Source organism: Falco rusticolus, chromosome 13 (genome assembly GCF_015220075.1).
Source record: "Falco rusticolus isolate bFalRus1 chromosome 13, bFalRus1.pri, whole genome shotgun sequence".
NCBI classification, from domain to species: domain Eukaryota; kingdom Metazoa; phylum Chordata; class Aves; order Falconiformes; family Falconidae; genus Falco; species Falco rusticolus.
The window spans coordinates 8,553,615-8,568,143 of NC_051199.1; the positions used below are offsets into that span (position 1 = coordinate 8,553,615).

Consider the following 14,529-nt stretch of genomic DNA (forward strand, 5'->3'; position numbering starts at 1 on the left):
ATTGAGTCATTAGTTCCTCTTAAGACAGGGGAAAGGCAGGTTTCTCAGAAAACAAAGGAATCTGCTAGTGGTTCAGGAACATGAAAAATTGTAATAGGGCACAGAAGTAATACAGTTGACTAAAATTTCTGTGTAGCAGAATTAAGTTTAAACAGTTCCTCATGTGTCGCAGCACTCTCCAAACTAGCTGGCTGCAACAAGGTCTTTTACCATTACATACCAACATACCCTTCATGCCAGTCCCTCTGCTGCCTTCTCCTAGTCTCTCCTGTCCCAGGGCGTGTGTTCTCTCTCTTCTCTCTGTCTCTTCCTCGCCTGCTCTCTCTTCCTTGGCTGCCCAACCTCTTACCAGAACCAGCCACAGCTGCACCTTATCTACACCAGCCAACCCACCGCCCCTGAAGCCAGCCCACAGCTGTATATTATCAATGTTAATTAACCCAGCTTCATTCCTTTACACTAATGTGAATTTAACTTTGAAAATTGGCATTTGTATTTCACTGAAGAAAAATTTTTCTGTTTGGAAGTGTCTCTTCTTTTCAATTTCAACCAGTTGGTCTCATAAAAGACACCATTTTCCCCTCTGGATTCCTTAATTATAGCAAGACCACAAAAATATACAGGTTCAGTAAGGAAACTCACAAAAGAAAAAAGAGTATTTTTTTATATCTCTACAAGTAAATTCCAAAACCAGAAAAAGCAAACAAAACCTTAAAGGCTTAATTAAAATAAATTAAAAAAAAACACACACAAAAAAACCAACCAAAAAGTAAAAAGAGGGCATGATCTGATGTGTCCTTCCTTTTTCAAAGTCAAAAAGTTCCCAGATCCAAAAGATGGGTATTTCAAAATGATTAGGAGCATCTCCTTATGCTCAATGAGACACACATTTAGGAGATCTTTCTGGAGATAAAAAGGCTGTTGAATTGTTGTGGGGGTTTTTTTGGGGGTGTGTGGGGAGGTGGGAAATCACTTATTTCTGCTTTCAACACAGAAGACACAACATTCTAGATCCTAGGAGAGCTGCCCATTTATAACCCGTTATTTGACAACTAAAACCATTTGTTCCCACTTCTGTGGGGGATGAGAATACCAAGTAATGCAAGAAAGCAGGCTCTCCAAATCTCTATTTTCAGCAGGAAGCTGGAGGGTCATGGATATCAAAGAGGAAGAAGTTTCTGAATTATAGATTATTTTTTTTTTTTATGTCAGCGTCATCATCGATAGTAAAGTACCGTATAACATTCCTTAGTGGGAGAGAGTTAAAGATGTAAGAGGTACTAAAATACGGAGTTTTAAGCCTCAACAATAAGCAGCTCTATTATTAGAAGTCATAAGTATTCCAATCTTTCGCAATGTCCTTTGTAACAGCTCAAAGAACTTTGATCTAAAACAAATCCTTACTTGAAGTACTGCTGATCCCTCTGAGAAGACGAACTAAACTAAGCTCACTGAAGGTTAAAGCGCCCACAGCGATTTTCCAAGAGTGATATCCCAGTAGAAGAGCCAAGAGAAGTTGCAATCACAGGCAAACAAGATGCACAAGACAAAAGGCATGTTAGCTGCAAGCTACCAGTGGTCTCTTGTGTATACGTGCAGAATGAGGCCATTGAGGGGCACTGGACTTAATAACTGGACATTTATTAAATTAAAAATAAATGAGGTCAGTTTAACAGAGACATGTCTCTCAACATGCTTTTGAGTAGGCTCTTGGGGTCATTAACAGTTAAGTTCAACAGTAAAGATTCGCTCCCTGATGTGGATGGTGAGGAAAGGAATGAAATTACAAGGTAGCAAAGTCAATATAAACAACAAGAAATACTTTCCTTCAGACATGGCATGGCACACGCTGCCACTGGAAAATATGAAATGTTTATTTTCATGAAGCTTAGCTTGGGAAACACAGTCTGATTCCCAAATACCATCAAGGTAAAAAATGAAGCAAGATTAAAAACAATGAACAAGTGGATTGAATGTTTTTGTTTGTATCAGAAAACTTAGGGACAAAGAAAAATGGGAAAAATTATAAAGTCATGTTTCAGGGCTCACACCAGCCTTTATTACAGACTAGAAGGCAGCTGGTGATTAAATTGCATCTATCTACAGAAGAGATGCAGTTCTGCTACCTGAGGTAATGCTCTGGCTGTTATCAGAGTTCCTGCATTAGAACCATGGAAATCAGAACCACGGAAACTAAGCTGGGTTATAGGCCATTTGTTTCCTGCAGACAAAGCCACTCACACCACGGTGCAAGATTTTTGAAAGAGCCAAGTATGATGCTGCCCATAAGCTCAGTACTGTGACCCATGAGTTAGCCAAGACCAGCAGCGAGCCTGCAAGATAAGTTGTGGGTGCCCCATCCTTGGAAGCGTTCAAGGCCAGGCTGGACCGGGCTTTGAGCAACCTGGTCTGGTGGAAGGTGTCTCTGCTCATGGCAGGGGGGCTGGGAATGGATGATCTTTCAGGTCCCCTTCCAACCCAAAACATTCTATGATTCTATGATGTTCCTGTGTAACAGCTGTCATGGAAAGAGAAGTCCTTGTTCTGCTATGCCAGCCACAAATAAACCAACAAGTTCATAGCTATTTGGTACCAGTGACTATGCAGCTGGAGAGGTTATCTGCATTACAGCAGCACTGCAGAAGTAATTACAGTATCAGATGTAAAACAACAGTCCTGCAAAGCAATTAGAACCTACACAAGCACTAGCCATTAAAGATGGAAGAAAAATGACAGCTGGTTTGGATGTACACAAGAAAATGATGGGGGAAAAAAAATCATCAAGGTATCAGAGTTTCTGGCAGAACCTGGCTTTCACCCTCCATCTTCTGTAGGCCCATTTAATACTCAAAACGTCCTTTCCTTTTTTTAAAGGGCTTTTTCTAATGGAGGGGTTTTTTATGCATTTAGATGATAGAACATGGGAAACATTTTTAATAGCAGCAGCACCTGATGCAAGGCTCTGTTTACCGAGGTAGTTTAATTTGGGGGGAAGTTTGGTTCTGGTTTGTTCCATCTTGAGACAAGCCCTGATAGATACAATACTTGGCTCAGGAGGATCCATTCCTATTAATTCCCAAGAATGACATGCAGTAAAAATCTATCTATAAATAAGGTAAAACTCCAGGTCCAAAATAATGCCACAGGCACCTTTACTGTGCTTGAGAAGTCACTTCCAAATGCGTATATTGAAATTCTGGCCCTATGCCTTAGAGCTGTTCACATTTTGCTACACAAGAAGCAATGCACTTGCCAAACTGATTTTCTCAGTGAAAAGAAAAAAGGCTGAAGCATTTTGCCAATAAAAACATGCATTAGTTTCCCAGGTATGTATGCACCAGTTACTTGTGTCTGTTAATATTATGTGCAATATGAACATTTCATTCTTTAAAAACCTGCATTTTCAGGTGGAGCTTGCAATTTGAATAACCTTATTTAATACCTTTTTATTTTTAGACAATAAATAAATATGGAGGAAGCTGATCCAGGCACTGCTGAACAGATGCTGACCTCAACTAAGGGCCTCTATAATGATGGCTTATGACTGGTATTTCAAACTGTCAGTAGAACCTTCAGCACACGAAGGCTCTCAGAAGCATCAGCTCTTTTCGTAGGTTTGTTTTTGTGGGGTTTTTTTGCTTTTCCTTAGAAGTCTGAAGACACCTGCCTTTTGTGTTGTAGTTTTCAAAAAAGCCGGAGAAACAATTTATTAAAATCCCAGAACATAGCTATCTCAACTGTAAGTACCCCCTAATATGTTAAAGTTACTAAAAACACGAGCTCTACTTATACATCTATGTCACACTAGAGGCTACAAAACGTACAAAATTTCACAGTGACACAAATGAAACTAGAAGTATCTGATCCTGACACCTATTTTAAACAGGATTTGCAGAGACACCTCCACATTGAAATGCAGACCCTTTTAAGCTCAGCCATTTATTAATCGCTTCAGATATGCTGACACTGCTGTCTCGCTGCTGCCTGGCACAGTAAACCACCCCATACTGAGCTCTGTTCTGCCAGTTACTGGGCTTCTATTTGGCTAATATTTAAGCTAGCCTGGGTAGCCCCATATGTTACTGCAGCCGCAGCAATAATGACAGAGCAGCTGTGCTCTTTGCCTAGAAGTTAATTCATTAAGTTCCAACAGGACAATATGTGGAACAGGGTGCTACTCTGCAGAGTCCAAGGTCCTTCAGAGGTTTCTGAAGCCCATGCAGTCAGTGTAGAGCTTTGGGACGTTAAGTCTGTGCAACAAGAGTTTAGTGGGGAAGATATTATTTAAGCTTTAAATATCAACGTTAAACACCTGGTGGCAGTGGAAGCATGAACCACTTTTTTTCTTACCCTGTGAATTTACTTGCATTCTATAGTGGGGCTAAACAAAACAATAACAACAACAAAAAGAAGTTAAATCCTTAGAGAAATGCTACTCTCTAGAGCTCTGCTCCTTTGTTCTCTGACCCCACCCACCGTACATTCAAATCTGCTTCAATATACCCTCCGTAGGGTGTTCTGCTTTCTAGCAGATGCTCCAAATCATACTTATTTTTAGACACTGCCTGCAGAACACACCGAGTTCTTCTCTGAATAAACAGTTGCAAACTCAAGACAAAAAAAATAAAGAAGGGGGGCATTCAGGCTGATGTGTGTTGCATATTACTCATGGCTCTGTGTCTACAGAGAACATTTCCCAAGGAGGAAGGAGGTTTTTTGGTGTCTTTTTGAATCAAGCAAACAAAGGATTTCCACTTCGTGATCACCAGACATTCTTTTGTGAAATAAACAGGAATGGATAAAGATCCTACATTCCTTTAAGTATACAGAATAAAAACCGCTGTGAGATTTTAAAGGTTTATAAATGAAAAAGCTTTTGAAAATCATCATCAAGGAGCCAAAAAGTCTAGCTTCCCCTTTGAATATCACTCTCAGCCTGAACTAGACACACTTTTTCGTTCCACTTTCTCACATCTACCTAACTACACTTGCCAGCATGTTTTGCCAAATTAGAAAAACTGCTGCAGAAACCATCTGCTTGACATTGCTTACATATAATAAAGTACCGCTCAATACAATGTATTGGAAATGTTTGGAGATCTTTACATGGGAACCAAAAGCAGCAGTGCTGACTCGGACAGATCTCCCGCTGATGTCAGTGGGAATTGTACCTGAATGAGTACTGCTGGCTCTGATACAAAGCTTGCTACATGGCGATTGCCGCTGACTGACGTGAGAACATATGGTCATAGTTTAGTTCCAACTGTAATGGAGATGAGAAGGAAGTTTTATAGCATTCCTGGCTTGCTGCTCTTTTATAACTATCAGAAACACTCACATGACTCGTACATAGCTGCTTCCGTTAACAGTTTTTCCCAGCTTCAAGCGAACACTAAGAAACTCACGAAGTTAGATCCTACCTCAACAGGAAGAGTTTGAGTCTATCTGTTGAGATACAAACCTGAACACCAGAAAGCCTACATGCGAAGTCTAAACCGAGACTTCACAGTTTCTCTACAGATTATATTACATTACCTCTGGATGAGAACGCAGACATTTCAACACATTTCCCTTGGCCCAATATGGAGCAGAAACAAAGTCTTCACAGCACTGACTTTGCCAGCCTAGTAGAAGGGATACATGTGACAGCTGCTATACCAAAGGACAACAGCTTCTCAGATTTGACCCCAAATTTACATGTTGTGAAACAAGAGCTTTAGTAAATCTAAAAGCTGAGACTGTCAATGAGGTTATAGCAAGTGCAAATTGTGATCACACCAACAGCACCTCTAGGTGGGTAAATCAAGACCCTTCCCTCACAAGAGCTGCAGAAGGATGAAGAATGAAAATCTTGAAAAAGTAATGAAGGGACACCATGATATATCCACAAGTCTTAACCACAGTTCTAACAGAAGGGATTCTGCATTTTTGGTACCTCCTTGGAAGGGGTCATATTAGAGATCCAAATCCCCAAAAAAGTAGGTGAAATACTTTCTACTGCAACCCACTAATTAGCATGCACCCATCACAAAGGTCGCAATTTGGTGGCAGCTCCCAGGAATGTGCCCTGTTCTTTTAAATATTACGGTTAAGACTCGTGTTTTGCTTTGAAAAGTTTCTATTGGCCTTGGTTTACCAGCCGTACGAAAACTTCCAGATCATGTCTAGAAAAGCTATACTCCTTTTGCTCAGGCGCAGGGATACAAAAGCTGAAAATAATCACATCTATTGTCTATTTCTTCGTGTGATGAAAGTCAGAAGCAGCTGGAAATTAAAAATAAAGGTGCAAGAGAGATCTTACTGCAAATCTTGTAGTACAGCTTTGTGGTAAGCAATCACCCCCTCTGTTAGACACGTCTGAGCATAGACTTCTGGGCAGGTATCTTGCTGCATTTAGGTTTCCAGGACAGAGGGACTGAGAAGTTTCAGCTGCATTGGTTGAAGAATGATTGCAACTTAGTGTTTGACCTCCGTTTTGGGCAAAAGCCAATGCACTGCCACCTTTTAATTAGTGCTCAATTCACTCCTAAAGCAGACAGTAAACAGTGTTTGCATTCCAGGAGAGCCAGCCTTGAGCATCCATGTCAAGAACGTACCACCCAGGCTGGAGTTCCACAACAGAGAGGAGACTCTTGATACATTCGGTGAAGAGGTACACTGACTACATGCTTAGCCTCAATGCTTGACTCATTTTTACCAGCAATACAGATGGGCACTGTGGTTTCCCTATAAGCCCTCCTGGAAAAGAATCTATTCACAAAGGGATGGGTAGTAGGAACGCTGAAGTATGGCTAATATTCTCCATGGTACACCCTCCTTACAAAAATTCTGTGGACCAAGAAACTTTGACCCCCAAAGGAGGGCCCTAATCTCACATGAAGGGGTGTATCTACCATCCACAGCATCACAGCATGCAATTAGGGAAAAGTAAAAGAACAAATCTATCACTCCTGTAAAATTAGCACTCCTGGAAGGCAGCAAAGTGTTAGGAAAAAACCTGTTTGAAAGTTAAAATAAGGACATTTGGTTTAGACAAATCATCACTGAAGGGGCACCCACTGAAATTCCAATCCAACTGTAAAATAATTAGGTTAATTAACGTACAAAGGCACCATTAATTTGCCTCGTGTTATCAGTTCCCACTTTAGTGTCCCACTAAAAAGCTGTTAGCCTGTGCCAAGTGAAACACCAGAGAAGACAACACTTAAACAGTTGTGTCACCGCAGTTATTGAAAGGAACATGAAATCTAGTTACACACAGCAAAACTGATTTTAGGAAATGCTTACCTACAACGGACTTCAGTGGTGGAAAAATAAGGTCTACCAGGATTACTATGCCATTCCTGAACAGCTGCTTACCTTGCTTATGAAAGATCACTTGACTTAGCTATATTTTCCTTTCGAGTGTGTTACCTTTGTATCTCCTTCTTCCTACATACCTATAGAGACAAAAGGTTTAATATTAAACAAGCGGGAAAAGTAAGAAATACAGATCACAGCTGTAATTTCTTCCCCTTTGCAAGACTGAAGTAACGAATACAGTTAATGAAATGAAAGCAAGCCCAAAAGTAAGTTGATGCTGAAGCAAGCATCAACTTTGATAGTCAAGTTCAGAGAAACAAATACTTAACTGTTGACATCCCTGTGTTACCTTGCTCTTGTTGTTTCCAGTCTTGCTGTGGTGTTGTACCTTGTTTATCTCATGTTTCTCTTTCCCAATTGAAACTGTAATTCTGTTCCTTGGGGTGACAGAGAAGGGCAACCATCTGCCGTTCAGTGGTTGTGCCTGTATCATCAGTGCACAGCAGTCAAACTTCAGCCTACCTCAAAAGCACGGAGCCTTAAAGTGCAACTTTGCAAAAAACTGAGGTTTTGTTTAGAGGAATCTAGCCAGAATTGTGTTAAAAGCAAGAGTACAGCTATATTCTGAGCGAGTGGGACAAATCAGGAACCAAACACATTGCCCACAGTGTTGCTCACACGTGAACCCAAAGCAGCAATTTGAAAGAAGTGCTGAACACAAGCATTTGCAAAGCTGCAGGAGGAACTGAACTTCAACTCTGTATGCATTGCTATGTTATTTAACACTTCATCAAAGGAGACAAGAGTTTTGTTTTGGACAGTAGACTTTATTAGAAATTTTCTCCTCATTCATCAGTAAATTCACATTAAAATATGCTGAAGGCAGCTCAGTCTAAATATTTGACATCCTGCCATAACAACAACTTCCAGTTTAAAAACTAGATAACTGATCAGGCAGATAACTTGAAACATGTAAGAAATGCAAATAGAAAGCAGCATCTTAAAAAATGGGATGAGCCTGAAAAATTAATACATTTCAGGTGGAGTTGGGGAAAAAAACCAAAATCAGTCACCCCAAGATGGGAAACAGTTAAATGAGAACTCCACAGACTCTAAACAGTTAAATAAACATTATAACCACACATACATTAAAAAGAGAACCAAGTACTTAGAGTTCATACCACATAAAAATTATAAATTTGTTCAAATAAAAAAAGTGACAAGCTTTCTAAAATACAAATATCCTAAATTCTTGGGATAGTGAACACTTTGTTACAAACTGCAGAACTTTGGAGGGACTAGATTTGGTCTTGCAAACAATGAACTGCATCTTACTGTTACCACATCCAAAACCTGATCTTTCTGACACATATACCGTTTTTTTTCCTCTTGTATTTTTAAATCACATATTCTTCTTCTAGACAATACTCTACTTTTTTAAATGTTAGAACTTTTAGATATTATAGGCCTGATTATGTTGAGTGCTGAACACTTAAAGCTCTCAACAACTCTGCATATCAAAGGCAAGGTTTAAATATTTTTTCAAAAGTTACTGTCAAGATTTTTCTTTTGCTAATTTATTTTTATCTATTGGGGTGAGGTGTAGCAGAGAGAAAGAAAAAGGAAAAAAAAAAATCACATTACTGAAAAATTCTCTGTCCTGTATGACAGTGGATCTTGCAGGTCTGATTTTCTATTGGCATTGACCAGAGGCAACAAAGATAAACCAATATGAGAGATGAGAATAATGGCCTTCAGGACTGTAAACACAACAGGCAACAGATAATACACAAATCTCGATCAAATCAATGTTTTCACATTCTTTAGTAGTCCCCCACAGTGATCTGCTTTCACTGGTTCAGAAAAAATATATATTAAAAATTAAATAACACTTAAGTGTCCATCACGAAGATTTATATTTTGCTGTAAACAATTTTCTGCCATTTGCATTGATGTAGTCCAAAGTGAGGCCAGAGGGTTCTAGATGTCTTATTGGTACTGTAAATAATTTTTCAGAGAGAGAGGCAAAGGTAGAATTTCTATATCATGCAGGCGGTCTCTGCCAAGAGCAAAACGAATTGATCTTCGGCACAAGTCCATTAAAGGCAGGGGTTCCGCTGAAAAAAATAAAAGAAAACAGAGTTAATTTTTCTGCTTCTCCATTTACAAGCAATGTTTTATTTATTAATGTAGACTCTGTTTTGTATTAAACAGTCATAAAGATAGTAATGGTATTGTGAAAAACCTGACAATCATGAGGCAATTAAGAGAATCAATAGGAGCACAGACAGAATTCTATGCATTTCACCCATAGTAAGTGACTGTAAAGTTTCGGACTGAACTTCCTTATCTGTAAAGCTTAAAATAATAATCTAGACGCACTCTTCAGGCCTACCAAATCGCAGCATAAGAAGTTAGAAATCTGGAAATGCAATAACGAGACAAAGAGCCCCTACTTTGTTTCTAACACAGCATTTGTCATGTGTTAATGTGAACTACACTGGCAACTTCTCTTTACTTACCAGTTCCTTCTGCATCTTCGGAACTGGAAATGGTACTTAAAGGGTAACCAAACCACTCATCAAACACTGCTTTTCCTGCAACACCCTCTTAGCCTTTCTTTCTAGGAAGTTCATTGGAAGCAAAAAAAAGATAAACAAAAACAACCTCAGAAATCTAGAAGAAAATTAACCTCTTCCTCCATGAATAAATTAAGGGAAGAGGATTTAGCTGACCAGAAAGCAGGGAGGGTGTTCTCATATATACACAAACACCCCCAAAATAAGCAAAAAACATCTGTAGATGCTCTCAGTTTAACAGAAGTGCATTAACCATCTGTGAGAAACGTCTGGCTGATAACACTTAAGACTGGAGGCCCAAAACCAGTGGTCTGTAGCATCTCAAACCATCTCACCCCTATATCCCGCCCTGGCCTGCGGAGCTCACACAGAATTGCAGGAACCATCATTGAATTTGCATCTAGCGGTAGCATGAAGGACCTCTGTGGCTGCAGAGCCGGTTACAGCTATCTGCAAGAACAACTTTAACCAGATGGATTTGGTTACACATGTTGGTTTAAAAGGGTAGGTGCTTAAAAGACTACAGGAAACACTTCCTCTTTACATGATAAAACAGTAGTAGCCTTTAAAACCTTACTAGGACTTCAAAATGGAGAAGGGAAAAAAAAATCATGTGCCTATATTATATTAATAACCTTTTATAAACTTGCCAGATCACTTACAAATGCTCAACACTGCACAGCACTCAGTGTTTTTATCTAGAGTTCCTTCACAAGCCACAAGTTGATTTCCAAAAACTACGTTAACCTAAACAATCGTTTATCTGAATCTATTTCAACTTGAAAAAAATCATTACAAAGCACAAAATATCCAATTTAAATTGGCTTTATATGCTAGAACTGTCCGCTCTGGTGACACACCACTGACTTAATGGATTTTCCATCATTTATCCCAGCATCACAATTGATCCGTATAGTCCACAGTTCACTACGGTGTTTCCCAAAAGCGTCTAGCAGAAAAGCTTAGAGAGCATTCTGTTGTACGCTAAAAGACTAGAAAGCTTATTTTACTTTATAACCACTTCAGTGACTCAGATATGGAGTCTACTTCTCTGTAAAAATCCACTTAATCTGTAATATTGTCTATTAAAAGATTAAATAAAAAGTGACCTTACATTCCAGTAATAAAGTAACATTTTCTATACATTGGTGATCTTAAGTTTTTATTTTCACATACCAGAATTATGACCGTTAAATCTTAAGGGATGGAGCTGTAAAATTTATCAACCAGGATTAATAAATTGGAGCAAAAATAGCTCATGAGTTCCAGGACACAGAATACACCACATCTTACAAGTCTTACACCATAAACAACAATTTTCTGAATATCTTCCCAAAATCTCTGAGGTCCCATTAAGAAGATGTAAAATAAAGACTAAGAGTGTTTAAAGCCATTAACTGACCATGTGGTCCTTTTTTTTTTTTTTTTTTTTATTCCCCTAGACAAAGGAGTATGTAAAATGTAGCCATCTGTGCAGCCAGGCACAGAGTTAATCCTAAACTTCAAAATACAATTTAAGAAAACGTTAAAATATATTTCAAGTTGAAATTCTAAATAATGTCTCCTGTCTCACTTCTTCAGGGAATTTTCAAATGCTAAAGAAAATGCCCCCAAGTGTTTGCAACAGCTGCTAAATTACACGTACTGAATGTGGTTTTCCAACTTGAAAATTTAACTAAACTCTTTTCCCTTTTTCTATCCAACTGCAGTTCAGATCTACAATAAATTTAGAACAGGCTTGTCCTACAATACTAAATAAAAGTTATATTTTCTGGGCTTCTGGCTGTAAGAACTTGAGGAAAAGTTGTCATAACAGCACTTTAAGTAAAAACATTTTTGCAGCTGTGAATAGTCCTAAATGATCAAAAAATAAATTCAGAAAAAGAAATAATCTTATTTTTCAAATTAGTTTATGGGATAAATGTAAAACTTTAAAATTAAAGACCAGCAATATTCAGGCAGCCTAACTCAACAGAAGCATTATTCAACATTTGGTATATACCTTAAGGCGAGCACTCTCCCATCCATCGCATTGCACATTTTTAGTAAGTATTTTACAAAGGAGGATCGTTCAGAAAAAAGTTTAGAAGCACAAGTTAGGTTCTGAAAACCGGACAAGTTCCAGCGGGAGGCACTGGGATTAATAAGGGGGAGACAAAGTACAAAGATGATGCAGACCTTTGGTGCTGTGCTCTATGGCAGCCCGGAGTGCTCCTCAACTCTGCCATCTGGGGTCACCCCCCGAGCACCCTGCCCTGAAGCTAAGACAGGCTCAGCCATGCTCCGATCTCCAGGCCCTGGGCTAGGTGGGTACCATTCTGTGCCCCAGCAGGTCCCCTGCCTTGGGAACCGGCAGGGCAAAGGCGTGCCGGAGTGCCATGGCCTGCAATCTAGACGTAAGCAAGTGGGAATTTCAGAGATGCTTTAACATTCATCAGGTGCCAGTATCTGGCGCGCAGCCTGGCTGCCATATCTGGCACTCACGCCGCGTGCCAGGCCCCGCTGTGCCCCCACTGCTGCTCCGATGATTCTCCAGTTGCATTTCCCACACTGGAGCTCAGAGAGGGGGAACTGGGATGCTGTTAGCACAGCACAGCGTGCTGGTGAGGAAATGGACTGCTGCAAAGAGGTTTGCTCATCATCTGTTGTAACGGCTGAATCGTTGTCTTTCACACACAATGGAATGAAACTGGAGCGTTCAAGTCTCCCAGAACATGAACTACTCATTCTGCTGAAGTTCTGCGACCTCTAATAACGTTCTTGCCATTAGAAAAAGGAGGAATGAATTGCTCAATTGGAATGCAAAATACACATGCAAACACCAAAAGGGCTGCAGGTTTTCAGAAACAAAAATACCACAAGTAGCTCAGCCCTTTCAGAAAGGAAATGTTCAACCATCCCAAGTATATATTGCTGTGCACCCCACCTAAGACACACATGTAGACTTGATGTATCCAAAACACTCAACAGCACACCCAAACATTTCAAACAGCATTGTCAAACTGCTATTTTAATTTGAGATCATACAAATGCTGAGGGTAGTCTAATAATGCAAGAGATAGGCAGATGAATATTCTGAAGACACACAGTTAGCTGTAAGTTTGGCTACTGAAAAAGTCTTTCTTTCACATTAAATATTTACCTTTGAAAAACTTTAAAATTCAGGGTTATTAACTGATTGTCAGAACATCTCACTCATTAGTATACCTAATATGCATTGTAAGTGTTGCATTTTTAGAATAAAACACAACGGAATGAAACTGGAGCATTCAAGCCTCCCAGAACATGAACTACCCATTTTGCTGAAGTCCTGCGTCTTCCAATAACGTTCTTGCCATTAAAAAAAGGAGGAATGAATTGCTGAGTTGGAATGCAAAATTGTAAAGAAAACATGATTCACAAGAATGACTCTTTATATTAAATTTCCAACCAGGCTAAGAAATTCAAAGTGAGCCACTCTGGGGCAAGGCAGCAAGCTTCGCAGCGGGAACCCAGCGCCTCCTCCCAGGCTCCAGCAGAACTCGTATCATGGGTTTACTGTAGATGGGGCAGTTCTTATCAAGTTGCAAGGTAAGTGGAGCTCCTATATTGAAAATGCAACACTACTAAGTATTTTCATTTTCCATGCCTGATTTTACACCCCCACCCCCCAAGCACACACCCCGTTTCCTGCGTGTAAATTTGCATACGTGGCCTAATATGCTTTTTCTACTGCTGTCTCTAAGTTAGCACCTTCCGGAATGCAATCACAGTACTGTATTTGCTTGTTTTTCACCTTCAAAATATCCACAGAGAAAAAAACACAACTACAGCTTGGTGGGTAAGAGATGAACTGAGCCTCGGGCCATCTCCTGCCACCTTCCTGAATGTACCTTAAGGAACAGTCTGCTCATTTAAAGTTTACTATGAAACCTCTTGACCCAAAATTAGCTCCTCACAACTGTCACATTACTGAAAACTATTTTTCAAGAGGAAAAAAAAAAAAAGTGAGAAAGTAGTACTGTTTAGTTTATGTGGCAACGTTTAATCCCTGTATCTCCCAGTTTTTTACCAGCAGTTTACAAGCAGGCCCATTTAAAAAACCCAGCTAAGCAGCAGACCTTTGCTTCTGTTCCTCAGCAGTATCCGCAGCAGGCCCACCGCGGGTCCCCGAGTGGGGTACGCTGTCACAGACCTTCCGTTTTCCCTACGCAACGGTTACACACACACACCGACACCTGCACCCCTGGGAGCCGAGGCAAGGCACAACAGCTGCTCACCTTACGTAGAGCTGCATTTCACCAAGCGGTGTAAAAAATAGCTGCAATAGTTACTTAATGTAACAGCAAAGAGCTTAAAAATAGCTTACATAGCTATTCAGTAAATTAATTTTAAATAGCTATTTAGTAGCCACTTAGCTATTGATAACACAGAATAGCCGTGTTTATGTATCTGGATTTATTTGTTTTAATGTTATCACTGACAGTTTAAGGACAAAGGCAAAGAAATGTTTGTAACTAGAAATAACTATGTGCTCATGAGCATTTCCGCAATAAATATGCATCTGCGATAGCAATTTGCACATCATTACCAGCGGAAAAGTTCATTTAATTTTGGCGACCTGTAGTTATTTAACAATCCGACACTCCAACAAGACTGCCTCATCTTT

The 14,529-nt window shown here is 39.7% G+C and overlaps 1 protein-coding gene across 1 annotated transcript in view; it reads right to left on the minus strand.

The window, feature by feature from the left end:
• Window positions 1-8,105: 8,105 nt before the first annotated feature.
• SPSB4 (splA/ryanodine receptor domain and SOCS box containing 4) overlaps window positions 8,106-14,529 on the minus strand; it is a 90,239-nt gene continuing 83,815 nt past the window's right edge. The window contains exon 3 of the mRNA XM_037407577.1: window positions 8,106-9,419. Within this exon, the coding sequence (XP_037263474.1) occupies window positions 9,292-9,419 (128 nt within the window). The 3' untranslated portion in view covers window positions 8,106-9,291. The remainder of the gene's footprint in view (window positions 9,420-14,529) is intronic.